The 16,888-nt window shown below is 41.2% G+C and overlaps 1 protein-coding gene across 1 annotated transcript; it reads left to right on the forward strand.

Moving 5' to 3' along the window:
- The first annotated feature begins 1,202 nt into the window (after positions 1–1,202).
- srla (sarcalumenin a) lies at positions 1,203–16,626 on the forward strand. Its single transcript, XM_085163514.1, is given in 9 exon segments — positions 1,203–1,304; positions 7,373–8,317; positions 10,615–10,704; positions 11,370–11,465; positions 12,977–13,093; positions 13,661–13,894; positions 14,305–14,654; positions 15,118–15,546; positions 15,548–16,626. Coding segments are annotated over 9 exon segments (2,418 nt in total). The 5' UTR covers positions 1,203–1,219; the 3' UTR covers positions 15,620–16,626.
- Positions 16,627–16,888: the final 262 nt, after the last annotated feature.

Consider the following 16,888-nt stretch of genomic DNA (forward strand, 5'->3'; position numbering starts at 1 on the left):
ATGAATTATATTAATTTTGACCCAACTTTTAGGGGTTGGTTATTAGTGGCAGATTAGCTCGTCTGAGTATTTCAGTATTTCTGAGATTTTGCCACACAACCATCTGCAGGGTTTACAGGGGATAGTTTGACAAAGAGGACAAAATCCAGTGAGTGTCAGTTCTCTGTGCAGATGGCCAGACTGCTTTGAAGAGCAGTAACTTGAAAAGCCACTTGTTAGAAGCAAGGTATGCAGAAGAGCATCTCTGATCATACAGCACATTGAACCTAGAAGCAGATGGGCTACAGTAGCAGAAGACCACACTGGATCCCACTCTTGTCATGTAAGAACAGGAAACCGAGGCTACAGTTACAAACAGCTTCACAAAAATTGGACATTAGAAAATTGGAACAATGTTTCCTGGTCTGAGTCTCAAGGTCTATATCAGCTGGATGACAGAGTCAGGATTTGTGTGTAAACAACATGAAACCCTGGATTCACCTTGCCTTCTATCAACAGTTCAATCTGGTGGTGGCGTAAAATGGTGTGGGGATATTTTCTTGGCACACTTTGGGCGCCTTAATAACAAATGAGTGCTGCTTAAATCATTGTTGATGCCAACCGTGTCCATCCCTTTCTAACCACAGTGTACCAGTCTTCTGGTGACTGCTTCCAACAGGAAACACACACCATACACAGAGCTCAAATGATGTCAGACTGGTTTCTTGGGCATCATAATGAGTTCACTGCAGTCAAATGTGCACCACAGTCTCCAGAACTCAATCCAGTAGAGCGATGTTCGGAAACAAACGTTTCCAAAATCCCAGAGGAATGTTTCTAGGACCTTCGTGACTCCATGACTGTACCTAATAAAGTGGCCACTTACTCTTTGCCCCTAAACCCATGGTATTCTATTCAGTGTTTTTTAATCTGAGCTAAAGCAATGAAGCAAATGAAAGGCATTACTGCTGCACTATAAATGTGACTTAAAAAAAACTTCTCATCAAAATGTAAAGCTTCTGAATTTTTCTTTTTCAGTTTTCCGAGGTGCTTTTATACAGCCTGCAAACCAAAGCACAACACGATCACTTAGTCTCCCTCTTCTCTCAACATTCCCGATTAGAACCGGCAGCTGCTCTGACACACAATGGCCGACATGGGTGCAGCTGCTGTCCCCCCCCCTTCCTTCACTGGCATGCCCTCTGACCTTCAGCTAGAGCAGTATATATAGCTGAGGGAAATGAGCGGCAGGTCCCTGGCAGCCAAAATGAAGTCTGTGGTGTCTGTGTGCTGCTTGCTGTCTCTTCTGGCCTTGTCTGCTGCAGGTACGGTGGAGGGTTGAAGCTGGGATTTTGTCAAAATGTCTACGTTTTGTAAAACCGCTTGATGGGTGTGTAATTCAAGCAAGCGTTATGTTTGAAATGGACCAGCTGATCCAATACATTTAAATGGCTGTAGGTATATTTCGCCTGTGTCTTTAAGCATGTGGGTTTTTGCACATCTTGCTGGAAACTGAAATGATAACGAACAACAAATGGAAATTTTAAATATTTTTTAATAGTCTTTATTTATTATTATCATGATTTGAGCCAGGAAACTATAATGGGGTCACTGCTAACTGAATGCATTCTCAGGTTTGACTTTTAGGTGTGTACTATATGCTTCTGTGGTGCAGTGCAGAATTTTTGGTTGTGTAAGTGGAAATGTCAGGGCGGACTCCAGCTGATGGAAACTGTCCTGCCTGCTGCCTATTCTCTGTGCCCTCCAGAGGAACACAGTGACAGCACTGACAGAGTAACTTGGACATACTCCAAAGAATCACATTCTCTTCTGCATCCAAAGTAAACGCAGTGATTGAAAATGCAAATATAAATCATCTGCATTAACAGCACCATGCGGTGCCCGAGTAAGGATTTAGGTTAGCTTACATTTTGCTTGCTCTCCTTACAGATATAGGCATGACACTTAATCAAACTTGTTGCGAAAGTTGTTTCAGAATGTTATAGTTGTTTTTAATTGATTTGTTTACTAAGGTTGAGGCCAGGAACACCCTTGTCTGCCCTTGCATTGCTTCATTTTGGCCCCTACAAGCTGCTGTAGTCAGGTGTCACAAAGTCGTCATCAGATACTGTAGTCACCAAAGCCGGGGATCAGTATATCTCTCTTTCAGAAATGCTCACATATTTGCGCTGTGTAAATAGTCACATACAGTGACTCACTCATCATAAAGTCATACATGAGCACAGACAGTCAGTACTTCATTTAATGTCTCAATAAAGCTTCACCACTCCCACTCTGCAGAGCCGCTAATCTGTCATTCAAGTCGGCGCTATCCAGTCAGGATGTTCCTTCTAAAACAGGCGCGAGAAGCTCGGCACAGGGAATATAAGACCTGAGCCAAGAAGCCCAACAGTTGGGCTGTTTAAAATTACATAATGGGGCATTAAAAGTCGAGGTGAATGAAAATAAACTGTGGTGATAGAGTTGCTAACAGAAAGCACGCTGTCTTTGGAGGGTTAAATGACTGTATTTAATTAACTGTTTAAAGATGATGCTAAATGATTTATTTAAGTACTTGTTAACTGCTGGTGGCCTTCTAGCATATAAGATGGCATTTGCCAATGTCAGGAGTCGAATGAAGAAGAACAAAAGAAAAACACACATGTCGACCCAAAATTTAACAGTCCTTCCATCCTGTATGCGAATAACTGTGGTTGTTATGCTCAAAGTGCAATACATAGGTGCATGTCATTGATCTCACCGCTGATGCTTTTATTGTTCTTGGTCTTTAAAAAGAGCTTTGTGCAGTTGCACACTGTTGCAGGGGCTGCGTGTAATAGTGCAGCACAGATGCAGGCCTGCCTCATGAGAATCACATGGAGAAGAAGAGCGTCACACTTCCTGAAAATAGGAGTGGAATTATCCCTCCTTCTTTTCACCCTCTGACTCATTGTGTCACTATTTCTGTCTCAAAGTTGTACCATCCAGCACCCAGGCACCTGTCCCACTCTATCCCCACAACACCACGGTCTCCCCAGGCTCCACGGCAGCAGCCGGCGGTGCAGGGATTAGGAGCACATTGCTCCTTGATTTTGATAGCTTTACAAACTGAATCGTTATCTATTAAATTATTGTTTTTAATATACTAATATCACAATAGCACATTAGCTTGCTAAGATTAACACAAAAGAAGCTTTATTTCTAAATCCCATATATTTTGTTCTGGGCCACTGATCACTGTATTCATGACCTTAGTAAGGCTCCAGTCACAAAGACCATTCTTTATATTTGTGTGGCTAACCATCAGTATCCAAAGAAAAGACCATTTGGGGAGTGGTTGCCAGAGGTTCCTGGCAATCACATGGTGAAAATTGCAAAACCTCCTTGCGATTGCTCTTGTCTGTAGCAGGTTTCCGCAGTGAGCTTCCATGAAAGACGCTGGTTTGTCTTGCAAGCAAGTGGTAGTGAAACTGTGAAAAGCGTTATACAAACTGGAAATGGAGACCATTTGCTTTCAAAGTAAAAGTTGAACCTTTTAAAACGTCTAGCCTATAGTACTAAGGCACCACTTTTACTTGAAGGTGAATATTCTCTATTTCAAGTTTGCATCACGCTTATTGAAGTTTTGCTACCACCCAGCTAGTGGTTGGTAGGTGTTTGCAGACCAGCCAGCATCGCCTACAAGCAATCTGCTAGCAGCCAAAGCAATCACAAGGAAGGGTTGTTTTTTTCATTTTGTTTGTGACTGGTTTCTGTACATTTTTCTCTATCAGATGGTCGCCAGCTGGTCTGTGAGACTGAGGCCACCTTTGCTGATGACTTTATGGTCGGAAATCTTTTTTATTTTTTTCATGATGCTCACTTTTTATCTAAAGTAAAATAAATACAAAAACAGTAACTTTTAGCTCATAGCTACCCTGTACATCAGGGGTGGGCAACTCCAGGCCTCAAGGGCCGGTGTCCTGCAGGTTTTAGATATCACCCTGGATCAACACACCTGAATCAAATGATTAGTTCATTACCAGGCCTCTGGAGAACTTCAAGACGTGTTGAGGAGGTCATTTAGCCATTTAAATCAGCTGTGTTGGATCAAGGACACACCTAAAACCTGCAGGACACCAGCCCTCGAGGCCTGGAGTTGCCCGCCCCTGCTGTACATCAAGTGTATATGAGTAGGTGATGCAACCCTTGCTCGTCAAGCCTGGTTTCAGAAACTGAATCAAAATGATGAGTTTGAGGTTTCAGCAAAGGACTTCACAAAACCATGGGTATCATAAAAGTGGCTACATCCATCTAATATGTACAGCAGACCAGCAGCAGACCCTTATTATCGTTCTCACAGCTATGCTGTAAAAAATGCTATAAAAATGAGAAAAACACTTATTTTGGTTTCTTCTAAATGTTTTTTATATTGGAAAGCTGTGTCTCTGAAAGCACAGGGGATTATTTTCACACATACTATGTCTCATATAGTTTTTTCCTTTCACACTGGCACGTCATTCCCATTTTTAATTATGTTAACTTTAATTTAATTTGGCCACTGCTGGCAACTAGCACAGCAGAAAATGATCTCCCTGCTTGATGTGATCTTGAGACCAGCAGTTTCGAGAATAGCGTGTGCATGAAGTTCAGACAGCGTCGCTGCAGTGTTTGCAAGTTTAAAAACGACATGTAAATACCAGGTTCTTTAAACATGCACTTTCAGCAGTTAGTGTGATAAAGAGCCTTCCACTAAATCAGCATATCAAGGATTTCAAATAAATGTTTGGTACATACACTTGGATAATTGATCAGATGACAAGAACAGCGGATATTTAATCTGTTTTGTATTACATAATTAGTGAATGATCTTTAAACAATGACCTTGGTGTGAAATGTCATTTAACTCTGGATACCTTCATTCAGTAACTGAACTCAGGATTGCAGCGCCTGCTGCTGTTCATGTTACTATGCAGACAATGCTGTAACAACATGTCTATGGACAGCATCCAGACCTCCCCCAGGCTTGATCAGAATCTCTGAACCAAACACTCTCCTCACCTTTCCTCTCACTAATCCCCTCTCTTTGAGTCACTCATTTGCTGACACCCATTGTGCACTTAAGTGTGGCCAAGATGTGTTTTATTAGCCTTGTTACACCAAAAATGCCAGAGTCTGGACAAGCATGACTTAGCCTCCTTCAGTAACAGCGAGGAAGCATCTTCGCATCCAAATGCTGTCTCTCTGATGCTAATTATGCTCAGAAAGTGTGATAAAGTCACTAGACTCTTCTGCTTCGAAAGGAATTGTTTGTGGGATTTTCAGTCTTTTTGTTGTTAGAGCTGAGGATTGGACAGGTTGTGCATCAAAGCCATGTTTAGCGATGGACCAGTGAAACAAATCTTGTTGTTTTCACTTGTATGAATGGACTGAGTTCCAGCACAAAGTGTCCAAAACATTTTAAATTATAACCTTTATAGTTCGTGAACAGCGAGGATCCTGTGGGATTAGAAACCTTCTCTGGTCACAGATGCTGACAGCAGCTCAGTAGGTGATAAGCTAATGAAGCTTCCAAGAGGTGATAAGCAGCATCATGAGAATAAAGTTGATGTGTGGTGTTTGATTCAAGGCCTTAAAATAGGGTAAAGAAAACATAAATCAAAGCTTAAAGTCCAAGTATACCTGACTAAGAGGGAGCTACTGGTTACTTTCACATCCACCTTTTAGACAGAAAGTAGCCGATAGCTGTACTACTCTTTGCCCACAGAGACGAAATGGAAAGGCATTTGGTGTTGTATCTGCATTGATACTAACCTGATAGTTCGGCTCACTCAGCATCTGGATTTTCTTTCATGAACTAATCTTGGATGTGCACTCTGATTCAGAGGTTTGGAACTAGCCAATCCTGATATAGCAAAACAGAGAATGTTTCCTGTGTTGTGGATTTTATGCTGTTGTTACAGTTTTTCCCCCAGCAGCCTTTTAACTTGTCAAAACAGGAACAGCGCAAGTGAAACAAGTTTGGGTAATAATGATTTAATTTCATCAAGTGTCCCAGTAAGCCGTGACAGTGAAATTGAAATATAAAGCTTTAGATTGTGAGTCTAACCAAAGAAAGTTTATCGAGCAAAATAATTCATGCACTGGGTTAAATCAGTAGAATTTAAATACATTGATGTTGGAAGTATTTTGTGCAAAAATGTAAATGAAATTATCACAAATTACTTATCAGCGTAGGACAATCTAATAACCATGACAGCTGCCTGAGGCTATTAGTCTTCATCCATTACACTGACCCCATCGTGTAACATGAACCGTAGACATGTATTTAACTCCCTCACATCACACGTTGTACCACTGTGCATTCCTCCTCACACGCAGTTATAATTAAACAGAGGTCGTGGCCTTGTGCTCTCTGGTCACTGTGGTAGTGAAGCGTATCTCACGCACATGTATGTAGTGTAATGTAGAGGGAGAAGCTTCTTTATAGGTATGATTGTTTAGAAGCCACGGTAACTGTAGAACAATGCTGATGTCTGTTTACCTGAACGGGTGCGAGCAACTTGGTGTAGTCTCTGCTAATAATGTCATATTGACCTGTGAGAAACATTTAAACCATTTTATCATCAATCACTGAACAAATCTTTGGCTTTAAAGTTAAGAAAACATTATTTAGTGGGAAAAGGCAATGTGTGGGTTAAACAGCATGTTTCTTGGTCTCTTCTACAGTTGCAAATAATCCTTTTTTATATATATATACCTGGTCTTGCTGCAGCCTGTCAGGTTATCAGTTTTCTCCCACTGCCTAATCATCCAAACAGAAGATTTGAATGGCATACATCAGTTTTTGATTCAGTACTAATCAAGTGATGCTTCTATTTGTCCTTATTAATGATAGTAAAATCAGGAAATAAAGGAACTTATTTATTCATTCACACTTTCGGCCAGAAATTTCATGTTAATTAAAAACACCAAGTGAGCAAAAATGTGTACCCTTACATGAATTCATTTCTGTTTGGCGTCCTCTGCCACTGTCCAGTGTTTGTAGCCTTAAATAGTCCATTCCTTCATTCCACCATTCAAGGAACTGAAATCTGAGTCAGAAATCCAAGAGGTGATAAACATGTGATCTGCTCTGTTCAAGCATCCTGATTGAATGCAGGTCGAATGCTGACGTAGCGAACAAGGGTGACTTGTCTGTACATCTCTACTTGAAGTGAATTGCATAACAGTGATTTTTGACTATGAAATGTGAGGCATTTCATTGCATCTTTTTAAAGTCCGAGATGACAATGACTTCAAAAACAATCACTTCTCTTTCTTTACAAATTTTTTCTGTCAGAGATATATTTCAAAGGTTTCTGTCATGCTGAAAGGTAAACTTTTGTAAAATCATATTTCCCTCTCTTTTCAGATCTCCTGACAGACTCCTCTGTCCAAGATGAGGATCCTCGGATGCGTCTGAAACTCCAGCGGCCAGAGGGAGACCTCTTTTCCTGTGGCTGTGACACATCAGAGGAGCATTCCAGCCAGAGCTCCTCCAACGACACCCCAGCCCCAGAGAGGGCCGTGTGCCATCCCTGCAAAGCCCCATCGACTGCAGATGCTGAAAAAGATCCATCCTCCTCAGAGGATAAGGAGGAAGAGGAAGCACCACAAGATGATTCTTCCACTGAGGTGGCAGCAAGTGAAGAAGAAGATGAAGAAGAAGTGACATCAGATGAAGAAGCTGAGGAGACAGTAGATGATCCACCTATTCCTGAAAATGAGGAGGAGACTTTGGCTGTGGCTGAGGAAGACGAGGAAGAAGCCAAAAATGGAATATCCCAGGAGGAAGAAGAAGTGATTGAACCTAAGGATACTGATGGAGAAGATGCGGTTAAAGAGACTGAGGAATCAGAAGATGAAGACGTACAAGAAGAAACAGAGGAAGCTTCTGTAGAAATGAAAACTGTGGAAACAGTCCTGCAAGACGATACAGATGTGGAGGATGCATCTGAGAGGGAGGCGGTCGAAGTGACCGAATCAGAATCACAAGAGGAACCAGCGGTGGTTCCTGAAACCAACCCTGAGTCTGAAGAAACGGAGGCAGAACTGATAGAAGAACCAAAAACAGTATCAGCAGATAGTTTAGAGACTGAACCTGAACCAGAAGTCACTGCAGAGTCTCCGGCTGGAGTGATTTTAGAAAAGCAACAAGAGCCAGGAGTCACTCCACAGGTTCACCCAGAAGCTGTTACAGAGGAGATAACACCACAGTCGGTTGAGGAAGCAGGAGTGCAGGATGTAACTGAGGAAATTACAGTAGAGGCGGTGGAGGAGGTGACTCCAGAGGAGCCTTCACAGTCTAAATCCAAAGGTACAAAAACATGATGTCCCTAAGATTTGTATATCAGATGTATATGCTCAGCTTTTATATAAAATCTATTTGTTTGGGGGAGTTTTTTGAAGAAGAGCAAGGTGACTTGTATGTTTTTGCTGAAACCAGAGCTAAATGTCTTGTCTTCATTCTGACCTGCAAGTAGACTTGGAGGGATCGTGTTACAGAAAATCTGTCCCCATCCAGCTGGTGCTTCTGTGATTAAGGAAGCATGTCATTATCTGGTATCCGGGTGTCGACACCTACTATAAAAGAGGAAGGCAAAGTCCAAAAGGGATTCCAATCTCTTACTCTGATCCCACTTCATTGATTTGTTCATTCATCATGTTTGGTGGGGTGTATGCTGTCTTTTTTTTTTTTTTAACCCTAAATGAAAAAGACCTGTTTCTTTGCCTGCTTGTAAATATTAGATGAGAACCCTGACAAAAATCTCATATTTTCAGACTAAATATGAAAGTGCAGCAAGCTGGGAGAGAAACTGAACCCAATGCAAGCAACGCCATGTGGTTTTTAGACTTTGTTCTCTTGCAAGCATAAAACAAACATTATTTATGGTTTTAGTTAGTGGACCTTATGGGTGATATTAGGGAGATTATTTTTTTATATAACCAGTGTAGCTGTATCTGTTTTCAGTCTTTGTGCTAAGCTGATCTTCTAGTCATTTCATAGCTGTAGCTTTTTAGCTTTCAGACCTAAAATTGTATGTAGATGGTGACTATAGGCATTGTGGTACCATCCATTGGTTTGTGGAGCAGTATTTTGAAGTTTTATGGCATCCATGTGACTTTTTTTGTCTTCTTTGGCACCAGTTTCTCAAGTGAAATCATGCACACAATAGTTGGGAGTTGCTGAAAGCACATTTTCTGTTTCCGCTTTGTTGTTGAAAGTCAGATAGTAGTTGGTGAGAGTTTTTGCAGATGTTGGTGTCTTCCCTGCATATTAACCGAAATTAGATTTTCTCCCACCGGTCAGGGAATATAAATTATTCCCACATGACCGATGGTTGCCAGATGGTCTGACTGGGACCTTATTCACTTAACCTTACAGGGTCACACATCAAAAATGGCAAACAAGTTACCCTCACATTGTTAGCAGTCACATGACTCTGTGGGTTGCTGGCCACACAGCAAGCCAGTCGGATAATTACATTAAAACTGCTTTAAAAGTTTCTGGTGACAACCACCCGTCAATCAAAGCTTCCGGTTACTAAACTTTAAGTCTTCATACTGTTCATAAGGTTAAAGCTGAAGGCCTGTGATTGAATCTCACCTCTGGTCTCTCTCCTGTTGTCCTACTGCAACAAAGGCTAAAAAGCCAAAAAAATATATATATTTGAAAAATGTAAAAGTTTTACTTTTGTTACGAAGGGGTAAATTATCTACAAGACTAACATTTTTAACTCATTGTAAACACGTTCATTTCACTGTAAGTTGGCCTCTTTTCACATTGGCTCACTTTTGGAGGCAGACTCAAGTGGCCACTTAAGGATCTGCCATATTTGGCACTTGTGCTCTGGCTTCATTTTTCAGCCTTGGAGTCGCTTACTATGACATGCCTACTGATTTTCTCATCGAGCTTCTGACAAGAAGGAAATAAAAATTAAAAAATGAGTCCCTTAGTTTAAAGAACGCCTCACTGGAACATTTCATGCTTACCCTTTGGAAATGTTCGGTGGAGCACCCAGAAAAGAATTTATTGATAAATGAAAACAACCCGAGCTTTGAGGAGATGAAAAGATTTTTTTTTTTTTTTTTTTTTACAAACGCTGTAATGTGCAATTTGCTTATTTGGCAGCTCATTGGTGTGTCGCAACTTTAATAAAAACATTGTGTTTTGTGTATATAAAATGTGCCTTATGACATAAATTCTGTTTGGTAATGAGATATTTGTGTCACTGGGCATTTAACTGAGACAGGTCATGAAATGACAGCAAAGGTCTATGGTATCCGGCTTCTCTCTTTCTTTTGTGCACATGCCAAATCCCCAGAATATGACACTGTGTGTAGTTAAAGAGGAATCAGAAACAATCTCTGGTACAGAAATAAACAGCCGGGAGTAGCTGTGGAAAGGAATAGACAGATAGATATATAACAGCATGACATAACAATTTAGGACATTTTACATTGAGTCCACGTTTGTTTTTCCCACCATGTCAGCAGTTGTGTATATTTTTCACAGATAAAATCCGATTACTTGCTGTCACCGTGTGCCTGTTTTTCCATGTTAATTGTCACGTGTTAACCTAAACAGTTGGTTCTTCCAATTTAAATGCACAGAAGGAGAGACATTAAGCGTGGCACTGAGGAACCGTTCCCACATTGAGGATACGCTGCGACTGGGGTCTGCTGAACCATCAGAGTTCTCAGGTAAGGAAGGAACAGCGGCGGTTAAGAATCCCCCTCTTTAAAATTCCCATGAAACACATCCTCTCAATAAAAAAACTGGCTCTTCAGTGAGCGCATTTGCTACGCTGCACACTGTTTCAAACATCTTTCAGACTTTTGCTGCAGAAATAACGCCTGGAGTCATGTACTGAAAAAATGCAGGAGAATGTTTACAGCTACTTTGTCAGTGGAAAAGAAAAACAGATGCTTTTCTGCATGCATATGAAAGGACGTTTGAAACAATTTGGGAGTTTTTTTTCTGCAGAAACTATTCTGGAAATTGCTTCCCGATGTCTGGGTCCTGAGGCCTTTATGTGAGCGTGTGTGTGTGTGTGTGTGTGTGTGTGTGTGTGTGCAGACGTGTCTTAAGGGAAGGTGATTAATCAGTGTAAATGCCTAACTCTGTCCCCGGCACAAAAAGCCTCTCTGTTCTGTTGAGCTAGATTGTTTTGTTGAGGTGAGGCCAAAGAGCTGAGCAAAGCCAGCCCCTAATCACCTCAGATCCATTCAGTAAACTTTAAGAAGCCGATTCATCAAATACAGCAGGAGCAATTGGTGTCGTCAGTAAGGGTAGTAAGAGCATTCGTAATGCTCTTTTACATAACCATCCCAACAGTCCAGTTTGTCTTTCCTTTACTCCCCTCCAGGTGCCGTGAAGACGCTGCTGAACATCTACCACAAGGCCGTCAAGCCAGTAGAGCAAGCCTTCAAGTACAATGAGCTCAGGCAGCATGAAGTCACAGGTGATTTAGCTTCCTGTGGAGTTTAACTGCACTTACCAAAGCACTAACAGTTTGTCTGTAAAGTCACAAACAGGTTTTACAGGTCCACATTAGCAACATGGGAAGAAACTGTTGGTCATGATCTCTTCACGTCTATTTTTAACTTCAGCAGCGGCCTCTTGTGTTATAAAGTTCACTCTTAATTGCAGGCTGTTAGAAATCAGAATTTCACATGCTTCCCTGTCACAGAAATACTGTTGCTGTGAATGTCAGTCAGAAGCCACAGTTCTGGTAACTTGTCAAAAGAAACACAAAACGTACGACACGACTTCAACACATTGCTTTTCCAGCCGTTTACTGTGGTGTGTAAAACCAAAGCAGCACACCCTACCCACATTCCTTTATCAGTTCACATGTACACAGTGCCTGGTTTAATGAAATGGAACAGCACAGCAACACTGAAGTACAAATAAAGTCATAATTAAAAATGAATATGAAGCCAAGATGTGACATTGATCAAACCAGGCGCACAGAGAAGCACAATAAGGACTCTGTCTGCTGAAATTTAAAGGGAACATTATGTGGGCCAGGCGTACTGCAACTTTGTTCCATAGCACTTCAGGGCATGGAGTATTATTTATGCTAAGGAGCAGGATCAAGACTTCACACTGTGCCATGTGATTCTGGGACACCTTGTGTTCCAGAATGGAAGTACACAATTACAATCAATTCAGAGGTAGTTTCATTTATTATTGTTATTATTATTTTTTACATTGGTGAGTATATATCACAAAATGTACCATTAAGGTATTTTATATTAAGAGATTCTATGCTTTGTTTTCTAAGTTTATATTCTGAGGGGAGAATAAATGTGCTTTGAATTAAATGTCCCCATTCATTTTGGTATTTCCTTTGTCCAACGGGAGGTTTTAATTTAAAGACAAGGACGCCACAAAAGAATAATCAGAGGGATTTACCAAAACTTTAAGTGGTCACCTTCAAAACTTTCTAGCATTCTTGAAAGTCTTTGCTGACCTGGGTTGCTCTGAATTAAAGTGTCAGGGGTGCATACCCACTGTATACTGGCAAACCAAACAACCAGTGTGTGGTGTGGTGACATGAGCAGGATGGCTGCAGCTGTGGATTTACTGTTAACTCTTTCCCCCAAAAAGAGAACATTTGGTGACCTTTCCTGTACCTTTAGTGATGAGTTTTGACACTTCAAGATATATCAATATATCAATATGTTTTCAAAGGGTGATGCTAGCGAGCTGTAAAGGCAGAGGTCACCCTCACTAGCTTCTGATGCACAGCCAGTCATTTTGTTCTGGACGCAAGCCTGAAAAATGACAGAAACCAGGATTAGCTCTAGTAAGCACCCGAGAAAAAACAGTAGTTAAACAGTAGTATAGTTTAAGTTTTTCGAAAACAAAAAAGAGGAGGGTTTGATGTGTTTAATAACTTCTTTGTCTATATCTTTGTTCTTTTTTTCTTCATCCTTCTTTTTTTATGTCTGGCTCTCACATGCTCAGAGGGCGAGGTCACATCCAAGCCCATGGTTTTGTTTCTGGGACCCTGGAGCGTTGGCAAGTCCTCTATGATCAACTATCTGCTGGGTCTTCATGGCACCCCCCAGCAACTCTACACAGGTTCATACAGATAAAGCATGATTGTTAGTTTGTCAGTGACAGCTTCATCTTGACTTGTAGCTATAACGTAACAGTGTAAATAAACAGAATAGTATTAATAGTAATAATAATAGCTTGATGCACGCTCAATAATCCAGGTGAGGAAATCCCAGAAAGTGGATTATGTTGTCCTGGATGCGATGTTTTCAGTGGGACAAGAGTTTCAACACGTCCTCAGACTATATAACATATTATATATTATTTCATTATTAAGGAAGGTTCATTGCCACTTTGGCCCGTATGACACAAATAAAACAACCCTGAATATCTGCCAAAACTTTTATCCCTTCTTTTAAACATGTTAAAAACACATTTGTCTAGAAACATTTTACAAACAAGGCTCAAAGTTTAGTTAAACATTTAAACAATAGTTTATTTTTACAGTCATTAAACATTAGACAAGCATTTTGTTTTAGTACTAAAATTATATGTTGGAGTTATTTGGAATTAACAAATTCACAATTAAGTTATTATTACAAGTTAATTAATCAAATTAATAAAGCATTTCCTTTTCCATCATTTCGACAGGTGCTGAACCCACTACCTCAGAGTACACAGTCATAATGCACGGCGAGAAGTTTCGGAGTGTAGAGGGCATCGTCATGGCGGCAGATAGCTCGAGGCCTTTCTCGCCTCTAGAGAAGTTCGGCCAGAACTTTCTGGAGCGACTGGTCGGCATTGAGATGCCACACAAGCTGCTGGAGAGGGTCACCATAGTCGACACACCGGGCATCATTGAAAACCGAAAGCAGCAGGAAAGAGGTGATGGTCGCATTTCTTCTATTAGTGCAGCAGTTGATGAAATATTTAATGTTTTTGTTCTAATTCTCTAATTAGACATGTAAAATTTAACTGCAGGCTGCTATTGCTGGGGTGATCCACCACAATGACATTTCCACACTGGTTTATAGAGAGAGTTGTGAGAGTGGATTAAATCAGTATACAGCACTATTGGATATCTACAGACTAATAGGCTAGTAGTTTATTAAACCTATATTTTTGCTAGTTATTTGTTTTTTGTGATGTTTTTTTTAACTAAGCCTTTCACAGAAAACAAAGAATAGCTGTTAATAAAAAGCATGCTGATTGGTTTATCTTCTGGATGCAATGAGAGGTTCCCTTGAAGCTTTCTGACTCTAAAACACACATAAATTGTCCTCTTTTTCCTTCAGGATACCCATACAATGAGGTGTGCCAGTGGTTCATTGATCGGGCTGATCTCATCTTCCTGGTCTTTGATCCTACTAAACTGGATGTGGGAGGTGAGCTGGAGATGCTCTTTCGGCAGATGAAGGGCCGTGAATCACAGATCCGCCTCATCCTCAACAAGGCAGACAGCCTCTCGACCCAGAACCTGATGAGGGTCTACGGAGCCCTGTTCTGGAGCATGGCACCGCTCATCAATGTCACCGAACCTCCTCGAGTGTACGTCAGCTCCTTCTGGCCTTACGCCTACGCTCCAGACACCAGCCGGGAGCTGTTTATGAAGGAGGAGATCTCACTGCTGGAGGACCTCAACCAGGTGCAACTTCTACAGCAGTTTTTGTTGACTTATTCGTTTAATAAGCAGGTTTAAACTGGAGTTAGCTTTCAGGTGGATGCTGGAGTAGAAGTGGGGGCTTTTGAAACACTGGAAGCAAAAAGTAGCAGCAAATCTTTTAAGTGAGAAGTGTGGCAGCACAGATGCAAAAGAATTACTGAAATACAGCTTAAACCAGTGTGATTACAGAGAGGAGGTTGTGTTTTACTGAGAGCAGTACATATGTCATATTAAGTGGAGAAGTAGTGGACTGATGTTGGGTATGAGCTTTCAGACTTTTTCAGAAGTCTACTTGTTGGTTCAGTACTACTGGACTTCATAATGGTATCATTGCAATCAAAGCACACGTTCATGCTAGTATTCTATAATTCATTGTTTCGTTTTGGTCCTTTTATCTCTTTTGTATCACCCACTCTCTCCCGTTTCTCTTCCTCCTCCCTTGCAGGTGATTGAAAATCAGATGGAGAACAAGATCGCATTCATTCGTCAGCACGCCATCCGTGTGCGCATCCACACTCTGCTGGTGGATCGCTACCTCCAGACCTACTACGATAAGCTGGGCTGGTTTGGTGACCCCCATGAGGTGTTCCAAGACATTGTCAATGACCCCGACAAGTATTACATCTTCAAGTCCATTCTGGCTAAGACCAATGTCAGCAAATTCGACCTTCCAGACAAGGAGGCCTACCAGGACTTCTTCGGGGTCAACCCGATTTCCAACTTCAAGCAGCTCTCCTATCACTGCAGCTGGACTGGAGGCTGCCTGCTGGAGAAGCTCGAGAGAGCCATTTCACACGAGCTCCCGGCTCTGCTCGGCAGCGTTAGCAAGAGGACAGATGCACCCGCCCCTGCGAAAGCTGCAACAACACCGCCGCCCCCCCCTCCCTGGTACCTGTGAGGGCCCTGCATGTGAGGAGAAGCCCAAAAACCGCTGGAGGAGACAGTGAGATGGAGGAGAAGGGTGCAGGAGGAGGCAGATGGTGGCTGGGAAGACAGAGAAATGAGACGGGAAATGTACCACGAACTAGAGAAACTGGAAGACCCGAATCAGAAAGTACTTAAGTTTATTTATTAGTGCTTGTTTGTGTCTTTATGATGTACCAAGCAGACAGAATATTTAACCATGTGGTTTTCATTTATCTAATCGCTCGGTAATAACGGCTCTCTGGAATGAATTTAATACATTACATTACATACATTAATTTTTGCACATACCTTTTTAACTGCAGTTTTAATTTGACGTATAAATAACTACACGTATGCCAACCTTTCTATCGGAAGCCACTGCTGTCTACAAGATGTGCCAACTGCCTCCATCATGACAGGCTCGTATAATCTCACAAGATATCTGAATGAAATCTAAGAGACATTCTATCTCACAACTTTCAAGTTTGTATATTATTTATTGGCTCTGCTTTTCATCAGAGAAAATTTGCTGGCAGTGACTCTACTCTTCCAACGATATTAAACGCTGCGTCTTTTGTGTGCAATGTCTGAAAATTCAGTGCGATCTGCTGTGCTGTGTTCTTATGGCCTCTACTCACCTAGCCACCAGGTTAAATGTCCTAAAATCAGAATAAGTTTATATTAATACAATGGAAGAGGGAATGGTGCTCCTGTTGTGTTTTCAAATGTCCCTGTACCACATTTAGTTGTGATTCCACTACCCTACTGTAAACTGTACTGGACTCTGTATTTTACTATACAATGTTCATTATACAAACTGTTTTTATTTGAACATCTCTGGTGATTTTCTGTTTATCCAATGCAAAAAAACTATAATAACACGTGGCCTTTTCAGCCATCCAAACTGATACTAGTGTTACCTCAACCACGGCTGTAGACCACATGGGCATTTCCTTTAAAGTGTAATCTTCTTCTCATTCTTTTAGGCCTGTTTCTCATTGTCATTGTTTTGTGTGATTTCTTTTGAGTAAACACCAAAAATCAGGAATCGTGCCTGTTTCCTTTGTGAGCCTTCAAAGACATTACCGACGAAATCTCTCCCACTGAAACGATTTATAATTCATATCATTTGGTTGTTCGGCTGCAAAATTTAGAAGGCTTTGGGAATACACAAGGTAAAAAGCATCAGTTCTCGCAACATGCTGTTTTGGACTGTCAGTTGGAAAAAACTGCAGTCAGATTTATTCACATATATCCATCCAGATACATGCTTCATGGATCCGAGGCATAGATGAGTGTGTAGCAGCTGA

The sequence above is a fragment of the Neolamprologus multifasciatus genome, chromosome 6 (assembly GCF_963576455.1).
Source record: "Neolamprologus multifasciatus chromosome 6, fNeoMul1.2, whole genome shotgun sequence".
NCBI lineage: Eukaryota > Metazoa > Chordata > Actinopteri > Cichliformes > Cichlidae > Neolamprologus > Neolamprologus multifasciatus.